At 33.8% G+C, this 16,069-nt stretch overlaps 1 protein-coding gene across 2 annotated transcripts in view; it reads right to left on the bottom strand.

The window, feature by feature from the left end:
• mtus1b (microtubule associated tumor suppressor 1b) overlaps positions 1-16,069 on the bottom strand; it is a 54,703-nt gene that overhangs the window by 20,933 nt on the left and 17,701 nt on the right. For both annotated transcript variants that reach the window (XM_067403769.1, XM_067403770.1), the window contains exons 4-6: positions 12,193-12,384; positions 11,085-11,225; positions 9,568-9,672 (exon numbers count right to left, since the gene is read on the bottom strand). In XM_067403769.1, the coding sequence (XP_067259870.1) occupies positions 9,568-9,672; positions 11,085-11,225; positions 12,193-12,384 (438 nt within the window). The remainder of the gene's footprint in view (positions 1-9,567; positions 9,673-11,084; positions 11,226-12,192; positions 12,385-16,069) is intronic.

Below are 16,069 nucleotides of genomic sequence, written 5' to 3'. Positions count from 1 at the left end.
CTGAAATTTAGTAGCTTTTGACCACAAATTTTCCAGTGTAAAGGACTGGAAGTTGACTAAAATAGGATCTGTTGTGAGGGTTTGGTGAGATTACCTATCTGAGCATGGCTGGACAGACAGACAGAAAGTGGCCAGTCTGCTGGACAGAGAGAGCGACATCCAGGGCCTGTGGTAGAATGACATACCACCATAATCACAACCTCAATCAATTACTTTGAATATTTATTAATTATTTAAGATTAGAATCAGTGTAATCAAGGGGTATGGCTCACTGGAAAGTCAAAGGGAATTCTGAAGAGGATAAGTGTGATTACACACATACACACATGCATTCATTTGGATTTTCTGTGGATATTAAAGGGCTTGGGATATCCTTTTTTCCCCACCAACAGTGTGCCATGGATTGTCAGAGGATTGCTAAAGTGTTGTGAGTGGTTTAAGTGCATTGGCATGCCATTTTAAGGTTTACTGGGTGTTTGCTAGGTGGTTGCTTATTGTCACAAGTCAGAAGAGCCCACTCTCAAGTCTCTATATTATGGTCACAATATATGGTTTGGGTCTAGGTAATCCTTAATCATCCACCAGGCAAAAACTGAAAGTTGCTTAAAAAAGAATTATTTTTCATTTGACACTTCTCTTGAAATGAGCAGCAATTACATATTTTTGCTTCTAGGCACCATATATTCGAGAAAAAAAAAAAACCTACAGCCATTTACTCCACAGATGCAGTTTTTTCATGCAAACACAAGAATGCTATTGAGATATGTACTGTACATAACAAGAAGGTGGGTCCTGGGAAATAATCTGGATTGGAATTATAAGAATGAGGCCAGCGGTAGTGTTTAGATTAAATCGCATGATGAGGGATGAAAACTACAAGTCCAAAGCATGCCATCAAATCCAGATGAATAAATAGATTAAAAAAGGGGCTGTAATGAATGTCTGAGTTTGGTGGCCCATTTTGAGTACACTGTGTTCCCATGCATTTGGCACACATACACTAACACAACATTACATCCCTAAAAGTAGGGTTTGTAAAGCATTTGGTCTGATTAGAGAGGCTGTGTTCTCAGATAAAGATTAATTTGAACTGATATCACGTGCGCTGTGTACAAGAGCGTTCAGCATGTACAAACTGTTCTCTCTCCTGATGCTCTGACACACTCACTCAGAGCGGCTGTTCAGGTCACATATATCAGTTCTGTTAATAACAGCACTGCATGATCCAGCATGCTAGTTTCTATGGAGACAACCATGAGGAGATGCTGCACTCTGCGTGTATGTGTTCAAAAATATTCTGGAATTTTCCACTGTGTCTTCCATTAGGGTGAAGGCTGTAGACTGCTATACCTATACTACTTGTGTGGAAGAGAGATAAATATTGTGACCATATCACATTTCATTTTACCCACACATTTACCCATAGATAATATAATAATAATGCCACATAATAATAACAAGTTATAGTTTACATAAAGAAAATTAAACCTATTTTAGTATCATTAAGATTTTTTGCATTGTACAATTACTTGAATTGATTTTACATTTTTACATTATTTGACAGTTATAGCATAATTTTTCCCAGAAATTATATATATATATATATATATATATACACACACATACATACAAACAGTGAAACAAAAAATTATTCAGACACTAGATATATTTTTTAATATTTTTTTTACTAGTGGGTGCAGGACACTATAGTTCATTTATGTAAGTGAGGATAGCAAAATAAAGTAAACTGTGACATATTATACCCAAAAATTCTTCATACAGTGGACTACCAGTAAAATTGATAAAAGAAAATTGGGACCAAAAATTATTCAGACACTTTGACCTGACCATGTTTTGCTATAATGTTATATGACATAATTAAGATTATTTTTTTTTGACAGTTTAACTCTGAGATCTTGTCATATTTTATTACCTTTTTTAAACTATAGTGAACAAACTGTATTAATGAATGAAATGTTCAAGATGCCTGAATAAATTTTGGTTTGACTATATATTATATATAATCGTGATTAATCATATCCAAAATCTAAGTTAAAAATCCAATGAAGGAACTACATATTAGTGCTGTCAAACGATTAATCGTATACAAAATTAAAGTTTGTGTTTACATAATATGTGTGTACTGTGTATAACTATTATGTTTATTTAAATGCACACACATACATGTATATATTTAAGAAATATTTACTGTACATGTATATACTGTATATATATATATATATATATATATATATATATATATATATATATATATATATATATATCAGATTTTTTTAAATATATACATGCATGTGTATTTATACACACACATACATTATGTAAACAAACTTTAATTTTGGATGTGATTAATCGTGATTAATAGTTTGACAGCACTAATATATATTGACAGCACTAATATATATATATAGTGTGTATATATATATATATATATATATAGAGAGAGAGAGAGAGAGAGAGAGAGAGAGAGATTTGTGTAAAATTTGACATTTCTTATCATGAGATTTAACCACACTTTTTCAAAATTGTAAGGACACTGTGGTTATGTATTAATAGACGAGCAGATAAAGCAACAGTTGCTAAAACCTTTTCAGAAAGATAATCAAGACGTGATAAATAAAAAATGATTTAGGTCAGTACTCGAAAGTGTTGAGATAATCAAGAAGACAGACCTTAAGAACTACATTTTGAGAAATTCCTACATGAAATACTAACCTCTATGACTGAAATTCCCCAACAGATTCACAGAGAGAGAGAGACAGACCTACACGAGAGAGAGCTTCCTTACATGAACCCTAACCTAAATTTCATTTGACACAAAAAGAAGTAGGGCGGTGGAGAATTTCGGCTAGGGCGAGGTGAAATTAAGTTATTATACCCTATACGTGTATCTGAAAACACACATAGCAATCATCTGAGCCCTTACTGTCTTGATATAAACACACACTATCACATTAATCTGTGCTTTATATACTTCCAGCACAAAAATCAATACTGTTCCCCTCGCTTATATAAACACTCCAATATATTCCATTTACATAAATATCTTGTTTACATATGAATATCAGAATGCAGACAAAGCACAGATAAACCCATTAAAAACACAGCAAGAGGTTTCTATTTGTGGCACTGCACATGGTGCCCACTGGCACAGGCATCACTCCACTAAAGATCACGCGACCGGGCCTTTCACTACATTACACACACACGCACACAAACACACACGATTCTTTGTAAGCATCTTCTGTAAAAAGAAACAATGGTGAAGGCTGCCACATGCTCCTCAAATCACGGATGGAACAACGGTAACTATGGAGAGACGGGTGTTAAAAAGAGAAATATGGGAGGGGGGAAGGGGCGTATGGTGAGAGAGAGATGATGGGAGAGATTGAGAGATGGAGGAAGGGAGAAGAGACGCTCTCCAACCTGCATGGAAGACCACCGTGGTCTTTTTGCATCCCGGCAGTAGCTGGAGATTGCGGAATAGTCCCTTAGCCGTGAGCTTCACATGAAAGTTTGAAAGGGAAAGTCTCGGAGACCATAACATGACCTTCGATGTCCAAATGGAGGAAAATCCTCCACAAAATATAGAGAGAGAAAAAAAGAAGGAATTTCTCTAGTGAATAAAACGGGGGTAAAAAAAGAAAGAAGCTAAATAATAAAAACAAAATTTTTGCTATAGAAAAAAGCTTTAGATTTGTCACATTCCAGTGCAAAAGTCTTCTTAAGATGAAGGGGGAAATCAAATCAACAATTTAAGTGAAAAAAAAAGAAAAACATAAGAAAAAAAAAGCAATTTTGCTATTTTTAAACATCTCAAAATCTCCCCTCAAAAATCAAGAAAGATACTCCTACAGAAACACCAAGGTGATGATGAAGATTGGTTTGGGAATGATGCGCAGCTCTTGTGGGAACAGCCGCTCTGTTCAGCGGTATCCTCTTGGATGCTGAACCAGCCAGTGTCTCATATATTCTGCTCCCCTCTCTCTCTCTTTCGCGCAAACGTGCACACGCTAATCCTTTATGTGTGTTGCACATGCACACACATACACACTCAAAGCCAAGCTCTCTGTAGTTTGACACACACACACTCATGCACTCAGAAGGGGGGATGGAGGGAGAGAGGCAATGTAAGAAGGGAAGGGGAGGGAGTGAGCACAGAGCGGGGAGTTGGCGGTTTATGAGTAATGCTGTTCTCTCACTCCCTCTCTCTTGGCTACAGTATGGGTATGATTATGGTATGATGATGGAAGATGATGCATTTGAAGATTAAAGATTGCGTTTTACAATTACACAGCAAAAAAAAAAAAAAAAGTCAATCAGTATTTTTGTCTATAAAGCATCCTGTATTTGAGAAGCAAAATTGTGAAAAAAGACTCAATTTTAGAGAATATTCTAAATGTATCTTCATATGCCTAGTTTTTGTTTTTCTTGTTTTAAGTGTTTTAAATGTAACACAATTTGGTGTGGTTTTTTGGGGTTTGTCCACCCAAAAATTAAGATGTGAATAAAAGCCTAAATTTAACATGGTCATCATATAAAGCGACTGTGTCTCTTCAGAAAATTTGGACTAAACTACTTTCAATTAATATGGTTTACTTTATAATCTCTTTATGAACTTTTTGAAACTTCAAAGTGGTATTTGCGTAGCTGTCAATGGAGAGTACAGAACTGGCTGAGATTTTATTAAAAATATCTTCATTTGTGTTCTGAAGATGAAGGAAAGTCTTATGGGTTTGGAACGACATGAGGGTTAAATAATGTAAATAATGACAGTTTTCATTTTTGGATGAACTTTAAAACTACAACAACAACAACAACAAAAAAATAGCCTACTTTAATATTTAATTCAAGATATATTCTCTGAAAAAAAAAAAATAAATAAAATAAATAAATTAAAAAATCTTGTTTTCAGGATGCCTAGATGACTTTAAAGGTGCCCTAGAACCAGTTTTTACAAGATGCAATATAAGTCTAAGGTGTCCCCTGAATGTGTCTGTAAAGTTTCTCCTCAAAATACCCCATATATTTTTTTTAGTAAATTTTTTTAACTGCCTATTTTGGGGCATCATTAACTATGCACTGATTCAAGCTGCAGCCCCTTTAAATCACGCAAATACAAATATTAATAAAAATATCATGTTATCATAGATCATATCAGTTATTATCGCTCCATCTGCCATTTTTCGCTATTGTTCTTGCTTGCTTACCTAGTCTGATGATTCAGCTGTGCACAGCTCCAGATTTTCATACTGCCTGCCCTTGTGTAATGCCTTGAACATGAGCTGGCATATGCAAATATTGGGGTCATACATATTAATGATCCCGACTGTTACGTAACAGTCGGTGTTATGTTGAGATTCGCCTGTTCTTCGGAGGTCTTTTAAACAAATGAGATTTACACAAGAAGGAGGAAACAATGGTGTTTGAGACTCACTGTTAGGGATGGGCATTTTTCCAAAATATTGTATTCGAATATTTGAGCTCATAAAAAAACGAATATTCTAATATTTGTTTATTTAAATTAGGTTAAACGAGAAAGACGTTATTGTTTTATATTCATCAATATTTTGTAACCATTTTTGAACAAGCTTATACAAGCAATATACACAACAAGCTTACATTATATCTTAAGGTTTTCTTTTAGTTCAAAGCATTAAACAATATGTGTAAACAGAAAATATTAAGAACAAAAGCATTTAATCTCAAGCAGCGCGAGCGGGAAAATACTAATAAAGCAGACAGTGCCAGTTATTGTACAAAACGTAAGGTACATAAGACACTTAAGTCAGTATATGGTTATCGTGTTTATATTGTTTCACATGTTCATGTTGAGAAAAACAATAATATCCACATGCTCGGGTGAGAAAACGAGCCGTGCTGACAGACGTTGCAGAGACACAAAGATAATAATAGCCTATATAACGGTGTGCTAAGCTAAGTTTCTAACAACAGCACTTTGTTTTCTGTTCGTAAATATATCTCCCCCCACGAAACTTAAAGTAGCATATGTCTCAAAATCATTTTGCTAACAGATAAGTTATCATCTTGGCTCACTAGGGGATAACTTAAAGCTGCGCTTACCTGTCGTGAATGCACTGATGGACAGCTGTCTTTCCTCACTCGACGGGTGTTTAGATTTCATGTGCTTTCTCATTATGGTGTTGATATTATGATAACTCGGTTTCGTTAATTAATTTGATCAAAAGTAATTCCATTTTGTAAGATCATTTTCATCTAAGTAATTCCAAACTTTGCGAGGCAGACGACAACATTATGTGATGATCAAATAAAATAAACTTGTTAAATACGCTCCACAGCGCCACCCGGTGCATTTAGTTAAAACTGCGAGTTTTAGTGCTTAGTCATTTCCATGTACTGAACTCTTGTTATTCAACTATGCCAAGGTAAATTCAATTTTTGATTCTAGGGCACCTTTAACAGAATTTCAGAATTTCACCAAACAATGAAAGTCAATGGAGTCCAATGTTGGTCCCCATTAACTTACATTGTATGGATTAAAAAAAAAACAAAAAAAAAACATCAAAACACTTTTCAAGACATTTTTCAATATATATATATATATATATATATATATATATATACTTTTGATGATCTATTCCTTTAACTTATTCCTTTTATTGAATATACTTGATCACTGAAAGCCTACACTCTAAAAAATGATGGGTTAAAAACAACCCAAGTTGGGTTGAAAATGGACAAACCCAGTGATTAGGTTATTTTAACCTAGTAGTTAAGTGATAAAACTAACATTTACCCCAACTACTGTTTAAAAAATACTGTATTGCTTGCTTAAAATGAACCCAAAGTATGTTGGAAATTAACATTTATTAATATGTTTAATAAATTAACTTTTATTAAATTGCTTATTTTTGATTATGATTGTTGCCTCTAGTAATTATGTGTCTGATTTTTAATTTCCAACCTATTTTGAGTTCATTTTAAGCCAGTCATATAGTAATTTTTAAACAATAGTTGGGATAAATACAACTGTTCAGCACGTTGGACAAACATTTAACATTCCATTTTCAACCCAATTTGGGTTGTTTTTAACCCAGCATTTTTTAGAGTGTACATTCTCTCTGAATTATTTCTAGGCATATTTCATTTTTCATATTTCACAGGCATAAAGTCCTTATTAGCCCACACTCTTGCCTCATTTCATTATCTTTTTTTTAATTCCTCTTCTCTCCCTCTTTCCTCCCTTTTTTCAGAAATCTATTTAACATTTACGTATCTTCCAAGCAGCAAGCTTCCTGAATGGATGCCTTTGTTGGATAAAGAAATAGAGAAAGAGAGAGAAAGAGAGAGAGTGAGAGAGAAACAAACGCCTCGGAATACTGATGAGTGACACTGTTGAATAGAGAGACGTCAAGCAGCACATGAACGGCTGTGTTCTGACACTATTGTGCTTCCTTATTCATCACTAAAGGCCAACAGCTGCACAGCCAGAGAAACATAAATTAGTAACAGTCAAGGGTGGAGGTGGTGCTTGTCGGTAAAATTCTGTTAAAGTCAAGATGTTTGTAAGTAAAACAAGACGGAAAGGCCAGAAATACCAAGAAATGTGCATTGGTTGGTTAAACTTGTTGCGAATGTGACTGGAATTTTGGCCTGAGGATGTCTATGGCATTTATGTTCTACACTGCACAGAAAGTCACTGAGGGTTTACAAAAGGGAAAAATCAATGTGTGAATTAAACCCACAATTAAACTTGCTTCACATAATACTTCACAAGGGTCACATACACACTACAAAGTTGACAACTCCTGAAATGGCGATAAGTAATGTTATAGCACGAATGCCAACACTTTAAGCTAAACTACTTTTGACCCAAGTAGTATTAGGCTGTTTTCACACTTGGTCCTTTTCAGGGAGGGGGCTGAGCATGGTTTGCATGATTTTTTGCCCATATGTGAACACTCCAAACTATCTCAGACCCCTTAAAAGTGAACCAAACCGAGACCATCTTGGGAGGAGTTCTGAGTACGGTTCGCTTTCAACTAACAGTACAGTTCGCTTAAAATGTCCATTGTGAACACAAATCAGTTCTTTAGAGTCTTATTGTGTTTAAAGTGTCAAAAACACACAAGGTTCAAATAAGCAGTTGGTTTTGTCTTAAGTGGATGTAAAAATCTGGGAAAGAATTCATGTAATTGTATCAGTACGTTGGATCCGTGCATTACTGTAGTTCTTAAAGTGACAGCAGCCTAATATAAGAATCAGTGGAATCAGTATACGTTTTATTCATACAGTAAATAATATTCAGTTTTATTTTTTCATTTCTTACTTAAATGCTGCTTTTAGGTATACATACTGTACCTGGGAAATTTAAAGCAGTTTATTTCATTTGTATCTTTCTTTTATTGTATTTGTCCTATTTTTTTTCTCTGTTAATGTTATCATTGCCTTCTGCAATACATAAAATAAAATATTATTTACAAAGGTGTATGTGTGATAGGGTGCAAGAATATGGATGTAGTATTGCAACAAAATGTATACTTTTGTGAACAAGATAAACAACTTAGAGTTACGCTCATTCAGCAGCATTTGTAGCAATGTTGTTTTACAAAATAATTATATTAATCTTTACAAACAAATATCATGGTTAGTGAGGCACATACAATGTAAGTGAATGGGATCAAATTTTGAAGACCATAGGGTCATAAAACATATAAACTGGACTTGATCAAAAAAGTAGTATGAACACAAAGAGGTCTGAGTCCACATTCCTATTTAAGGGGACAAAAAAGGATTTGATTCCTCTTTCAGGGAAAGGGACAGTGTGAACGTAAAGAGAACTGGGTCCTTTTTCACTTGGTTCACCTCTTGGTCCACTTAAAGGAGAGTTTGGTTCTTTTAAAGAGGACTAAAGTGTGAAAACACCCTTAGATGTCCACATTTGTAAACTGCCATAAACAGAAACACTGTGTAATGTGCATTAAGCTGAGAAAGAAAAGAGAATGAAACCACAGAATATCATAGTTAACAACCCACGCTAACCGGCAAACCCCAAACCCTTGGGTCAGGATGCCTAAACATACAGAGAAACATTTAAATATTGCCACAGAGCCATAGTGTTTACCATCTTTAGCCGTTTTTCCACCGTCAGGCTGAATGGTTCTAAGAATGGTAAGGAATGGTTCCAGTTATATTTTCACTTGAGCTTGATTCGGCACAATACAATTACAAACCGTTCTCATCATGGAATTCTCAGCACGGTTGGCTAACCAGATATACATCACAATAGGGAAGAAAAGACTATCGCAACTTCCATTTAATGCCAATTTTAAACGAAAAAGAAGAAAAACATACTAGAAATTTTGCTATTTGCAACACCTCTGCAATACAGCAAGTTTACTCATGACTGCATTTTATTGATTATAACTGAACTAAAGGCAAGTAGAAAAGTAAAATGACTGAATAAACACATCAGTCTAAGCAGACTGATCACATTATTCTATAGACAATACAGCAGCGGTAGAATGTAAATTCATACAGACACACACTATTAAATTCTCTCCTTACCTGCTACTGATGATGAGCGAATAAAGCGTGCAGATCCACTGCGCTGCAAAGCATTCTGGTTAGTCTTAGCCGTCATATGGCTGGTCACAGCTGGGGCCTTCAGCCCTATTGAAACAGTGCAGAAGAAATCAAACTTCATATTAACAGACTGTGCAGTGGCAGATTTCAGTGACTGAGTCAGATGTCCTGTAAAGGTTGCATGTGCATGCGTGTTTTAATGGCAGTGGGTGGGACAGGGCGGGGCAGAAAGAATGCTGTTAAAACCATCCTTACACTCCAAGCAATTAGCAAGACAATCAATATTAACTATAAACACTCACTTAATGCTAAAACACATTTTTTTTGTAAGGAATTGGTAAGATATTTTAATGTTATTCTAAGAAATTTCTTTAAAAAAATAAAGTGAAAACACTAACATTGTGAAATATTGTTGCAATTTAAAATAATTGTGTTTTCTAATTGTTTCCTATTTGTATATATTTTTAAAATGTCATTTATTCCTGTTATGGCAAAGCTGTTTTCAGCATACATTACATTACTCCAGTCTTCGGTGTGACGTGATTCTTCAGAAATCATTCTAATATGCTGATTTGGTGCTCAAAAGAACAATATTTATTTGAAGTAGAAATCTTTTGTAAAATTATAAAGATCTTTACTATCAATTTTAATCAATTTGATGTGTCCTTACTGAATAAAACTATTCATTTATTTATTTCTTTTTTTAAATCATACTGACCCTAAACTTTTCACTGGTAATTATTAAGATTAAGATTAATTAAGATTATTAAGATAATTAAGATATTAAGATTAATTATTTAGATTAAGGCATATTAAGATTTTGATGATTTTTTGTGATTAATCTTAATTGTTTTCAGATCATTTATTGTGGCACTTGTGCTTAAAATATTTCAAAAAAAATATACTGTATATAAATATATATATATATATATATATATATATATATATATATATATATATATATATATATATATATATATATATATATATAAATACATATATACATTTTGCTTTTATGGAAAATGTATCTAGTTTTATGAATGTTATAAGGATATTTTTTAAATAATATAAAAATACTAAAGAAGAGTATATTTGAGTAAGATTTACATGACATATTTTTAACCTTCCATATTAAAAGATCTAATCTAATCTATTTCTATCATAACAATAGAAGTGGAACTACAATAACGAATTAGGGTATTAAAATCTTTTTTAAAACCTATTAAGAGGGGTATATGGTAGTAATCAGATTATGATTTTGAACTAAAATATCATCAAAGAAGTGCAAATTGCAATGTCATTAACTCAAGACAATCAGAGCTTTCCCACTGATTAATGATTACAGATCTGACAACAACAGAGTGAGTTTTCCTTTGAGGCTGTTTTGATGTGTAAATAATAAATGATGAGAGACAGATGAATGTGGACCCTGATAAATATATGAAAATAAGTGTGATTGCTAGAGAGATTATAAGATTAAAACTTCACATTTCTCTCACCTGCCACAGGTTTAGACGGTATGGAGCTCGCTCTGCTGCGGTGACCAGATACAGGTTTGCTAACTAGAGACTTTCCTTGATTCTGGGATGTGGGTGACTGTTTGACAGACTTCTCCTCACTCTTCATCCCTTCAACAGGAACTGATCAAAGATAAATCATCATAACACATTATAAAATAATATTGTGCACAATGTAATAAAACCCTTTTTTAAAGGTAGTGATATTTGTTTTTAAGTTTGTTTAAATGTCTCTTTATATAAATATATCTCTGATAACATGTCTTAATGTGTGCAGAAACATGCCACTAATTAAGAAACTCAAAGAAAGTCCCAATTCCTTGAATTTTTCAAATGATTCAAAAATATTCAAAAAATGCAATTAGTAAAAGGCTAGATCAGTAACAATCAAAGCTAAGCAAATAGTCACACGGCACAACAACAACATGATTACTTTATCAGTTAATCATTCAAATAAAAGGCTTTTGTGACAATATTAATGGGCAATTTACCTTGAAAACCTTCTTTAGTCATTATCCAAACACATTCACATGCATTCCAATTTACCATGGCAACCCAGTGGCGATCCTGATTATTCTTGTATTTAAGTTCAGAGTGTGGGACAGCCGAAGAGTGTGGGAATAAATAATCATGATTCTGAGAGAGTGTTGTGTGGAGGATGTTGTGATTAATGTCTACAGCACATAGCTTTGGAATGGCAGAAATTGTATTGTATATGACTGTTGATCACAGTCACTGCTAAACTCGGAGCAGATGTGACCTCTGACCTGAGGAAAGGAATGAGGGCAGTCTGGGCCCTGAAGATTTCATTAAAGCTCAGAGAGAAAGTGTGAGAAACTATGTATCTCAAATGTTAACACCACAGTACTTTGATATATATCATACAAATGACTGACTACTATGTACGTTTAATTTATCAAGTAAATTCATCTTGTTTATTTTTTACGGGAAAAGAAGACAAAAAAAAATATTAAGAAAATGATTATATACAGTGTGAGAAGGCATGTATTTTAGCACTAAGAAGTTTTCAAGTATGTTCTTGAAAACGGTCAAGATGCATGTGGTGACTTGAGACTCTACACAGACACACCTTTGTTTACAGCAATACTGTTGCTTTCACTGATTGTACTTCCCAGTGATGAGGAGCTGGGGCTTGTGGGTAGGCCTTTGACAGGCAGTTTGGAAGAGGCAGCTCTCTGAGGACTCTTACAAAAAGAGCTGGAAACAGACATTGGGCTGCAGGGTACTGTGGACTTGTCTGTGGTGCGCATCCTTGGAATACCTAAACACAAAAAAACAAAAGAGTTATAATTAAATTCTACTTGTCATCATAACTGACACCAAAGCATATTCCAGCTAGACTCAATATATTTTCGAAGCGGTCTATTCAGTCAGTTGCGCTCACAGAGTGTTAAATTATTTAATGAAGACTGCAGTTATATAAAGAATATCAATGTGCATTCAGCCATGCTGATCTTGAGCACCTCCATACACATCATAACGATTCGTATAGCTGACTTAGGAGATGTAAAATTTTCTCAAAAGTATAGATGACCCTCACTGACTTTTGTATCAAGTTTTATTTTTCTCTACTCATCACTTTACCTCTCTTGTAAAAGATTTAGAAGAAGTATCAAGAAGCTCAGCATAGAAGCAGGTGTGCTGTAATCTAGCATGTTATTATAAAATATGATGGTTTAATTTTCTGAAAAAATGATTTTGTCAAGTGCCTAAAAATGGCTTCTCACTCATTTTGTTTTCCTAGTTTAGTGCAATGTCTAACAGCTGAAAAAAAAGTATCTTATGCTCAAAAGCAGAAAAAAACTGAAATATTATGAAATATATTTTAAAATAATTTCTTATTAAATTGTATACATTTTATTTTAATATATTTTAAAATGTAATTTATTCCTGTTATGGCAAAGCAGAATTTTCAGCATCACTACTCCAGTGTCACATGATGGTGCTGAAAACAGTTGTGCTGCTTAATTTTTGTGGAAACTGTGAATGATTTCTAAAAAAAATGTTTCTATCATTATAAATGCCTTTTGAACAGTTTAATGCATTCTTGCTGAATAAAAATATTAATTTCTTAAAAATAAATCATAATGACACCTAACCATTGAACGGTAGCATAAATAATATTATAAAAGAATATGCATAAAACACATTCCATGTCGTTGGTGTTATGAATGTTAACATGTTTTTAATATAGAGATAAAGGTCAAAGACAAAGCATTTCAAATATGCACAAATGTGCATATGTTTTCCTTACCACCACAGTGAAAACGTAATTAATTTTCCATTAAATGCAATTTTACTCAGTTAATTGATTGCTGAATGGTTACACAGATGATTTTTATAGTAGTACCACCACTGGGAAGTTGTGTTTGTGTCTTTTTCTTTGTGAAATGTGTAGTAGTGTGCTGGGAAATCTTTGTGTGTTTCCTGTATCCTGTTTCTCTCTCTACACTACGGATCGGTTCCTATGTGTGAGAACACTTGTTTCACTCCAGTGGGTAGAAGTTGTGTGTGTTTTATTTTTTAATTAAAGAGTGCAGCACATCCTGTACTGTACATAATGTAAGGTCATCTGGGGGCACTGCTATGGAGACCAACAAACACAAACACATATTATGTCAGCTGGTGTATTTACATGCAGGTTTGAATTTGTTGGTCTGGTACAGAGAAATTCCTCACTTTCTCCACAGTCTGATCCAGAAACCACTCTCTGAACCCCCTGCTCTTTCCTTTCCAAAGTGTTTAAGTGGCACTGAATTCAAAAGCAGTGAGACCAATAATAAATGGGATAAATGCCACCTGTTGGAGAACACATGGTACTACATTTTGCTTTTGCTTCACCTCCAGGCAAAGTCTTGACTTTGTTTTTTTAATCTGAAAGTGCTTATCTGATCACTATCAACTATTAAAATAAGATAAGGAAAGCAAACAAACACATAGAAAGTGGTGCAGCTACATTTTTGTGGCAAAACGAACAGGATATTTACAGGATATTTCATAGGAAATAGTGTCATATGTAAATTTGAAGATATTTATTTATTATGATGATACATCATAAATTGTAATATTGCGAATATCATTACAATTCAAAATACCTTTAATTTAAATCAAGCACCTGTAAAATGTAATTTATTCCTGTGATGGCAAAGTTGATTTTTTAGCATCAGTCTTCAGTGTCACATGATCCTTCAGAAATCATTCTAATATGCTGATTTTAGTGCTCAAGAAACATTTCTTATTATTATTATCAAAGTTGAAAACAGTTGTTAAGATTAATATTTGTGTGGAAACTGTAATACACTTTCTTTTCAGGATTCTTTGATAAATCAAAAGTTCAAAACAATAGTATTTATGTGAAATGATTACTTTCACTTCTTATCAATTTAATGCTGAATAAAAATATTCTTTTGTTCCAAAAAAAAAAAAAAAAAAACCCGACCCCAAAGTTTTGAAAGGTAGTTTAGGCCTATTATCCAAGATTTACTTTTATGATATCCAAGTATAAATACGAATCTTAATAAAATAACTGTTGAGCAGAAACATGTTTGAGTGAAATTTATATATGAACATATTGCATAATGCATTTAATATGTTCATAGGCTATTGAAGGTGCAATATGTCCTTAACCAGTAAATATCATTGAAACACACTACACATATTGAACAACTTATTACAATCAATAATCTTCTGCTTTATACAAAGAATAATTATAAAAATTATTCATAAAAAACAATATTTTATGGGGAAAAAATCACTAATTTTATCCTCATAACAAAGTTGAACTATTCAGCTTGATGTGGCCAATAAGTGACATTATAAAAACTGATAAAAATGAAAAAACTGATAAAGATTGTAAGAGAAACTTTACACCTTTATTATGTCAGTCCCTTATTTCCATTAAATTAATTATATATATTTAAATGTCCTCTGCATTATAAGCTAAAAAGAGTAAAAAATGGCACTGAGACCTGAGACTGACCCCAGAGTAACAGATATCCTTCAACAAAAAACTTTCTCCTGATTGTCTATTAATTTGTGGCGCAAAAGTCAGTGTGGGCCTGTGGTCTCTGTGAAGAAACAAGACGACGATTGTCTAGGAGGAATGTGACCTTCTCTCCTTGATTCAATACTACTTTTCATTGACACTGAAACATGACACACACAAACATATAGAATATGGCCCCTGAAACCACATGCACCCAAACATATCCTTGCATCCACATGTAAAGAAAGAAATAGGAAACACGCAAAAAGAGACAAAGAAAGAAAAGGATGTGTCACAGAGGAAGGTTAAGTTACGGGACAGCCCCAAACTTTTCAAAAGTGTAGACATACACACACATACACACACTGAGCACAATGAGATGTCTTTTTCTGACCAGAACAGGAAAACTGCCTTAGGCTACACACATAAATGGACAGACATACACACGATGGGATGGGAGGAGGGAAAGAGAGAGAATGACAAAGAGATAAATGGACAATATGAGATAGTTAAGTGTGAAGTGTTAAACTCAAGTGTGTGTTATGGCTTTAAATGATGAACATGTGGTCACAGAAAGAGAGGAGAGTTACGTAACACTACGCAGAGTTTGGACTCTGAAGTGTTGAATTCTGCAGGCTTATTAACACCACCTGTAGCTTTCCGCTCACTCGATAACCCAGACACATGTTAGATTCACTATAGTAAGGAAGGACATTTCATAGGCCTAATGGTTTTCATATGGATTCGATTTTTTGGCTTTACGCCAACCCTAATTCTCACACAAACCTGTAGATATCAATCGATTTAGAGCAAGAAACATATTTATGATCCTTCAAAATAATGAGGACCACTATAAAAGTTCATTTTTGGCATGTTTGAGGCAAAAAAAGTTAAGAAGTTAAATATGTTGAAACCTCTCATTTGAGGGTGCCCAAGGACATCCTTAAACCTGAATCATAAA

The sequence above is a fragment of the Chanodichthys erythropterus genome, chromosome 12 (genome assembly GCF_024489055.1).
Source record: "Chanodichthys erythropterus isolate Z2021 chromosome 12, ASM2448905v1, whole genome shotgun sequence".
In the NCBI taxonomy this organism is placed as follows: Eukaryota; Metazoa; Chordata; class Actinopteri; order Cypriniformes; family Xenocyprididae; genus Chanodichthys; species Chanodichthys erythropterus.
The sequence above is the reverse complement of the archived record's forward strand: the minus strand, read 5'-3'. Positions and strand labels throughout refer to the sequence as shown.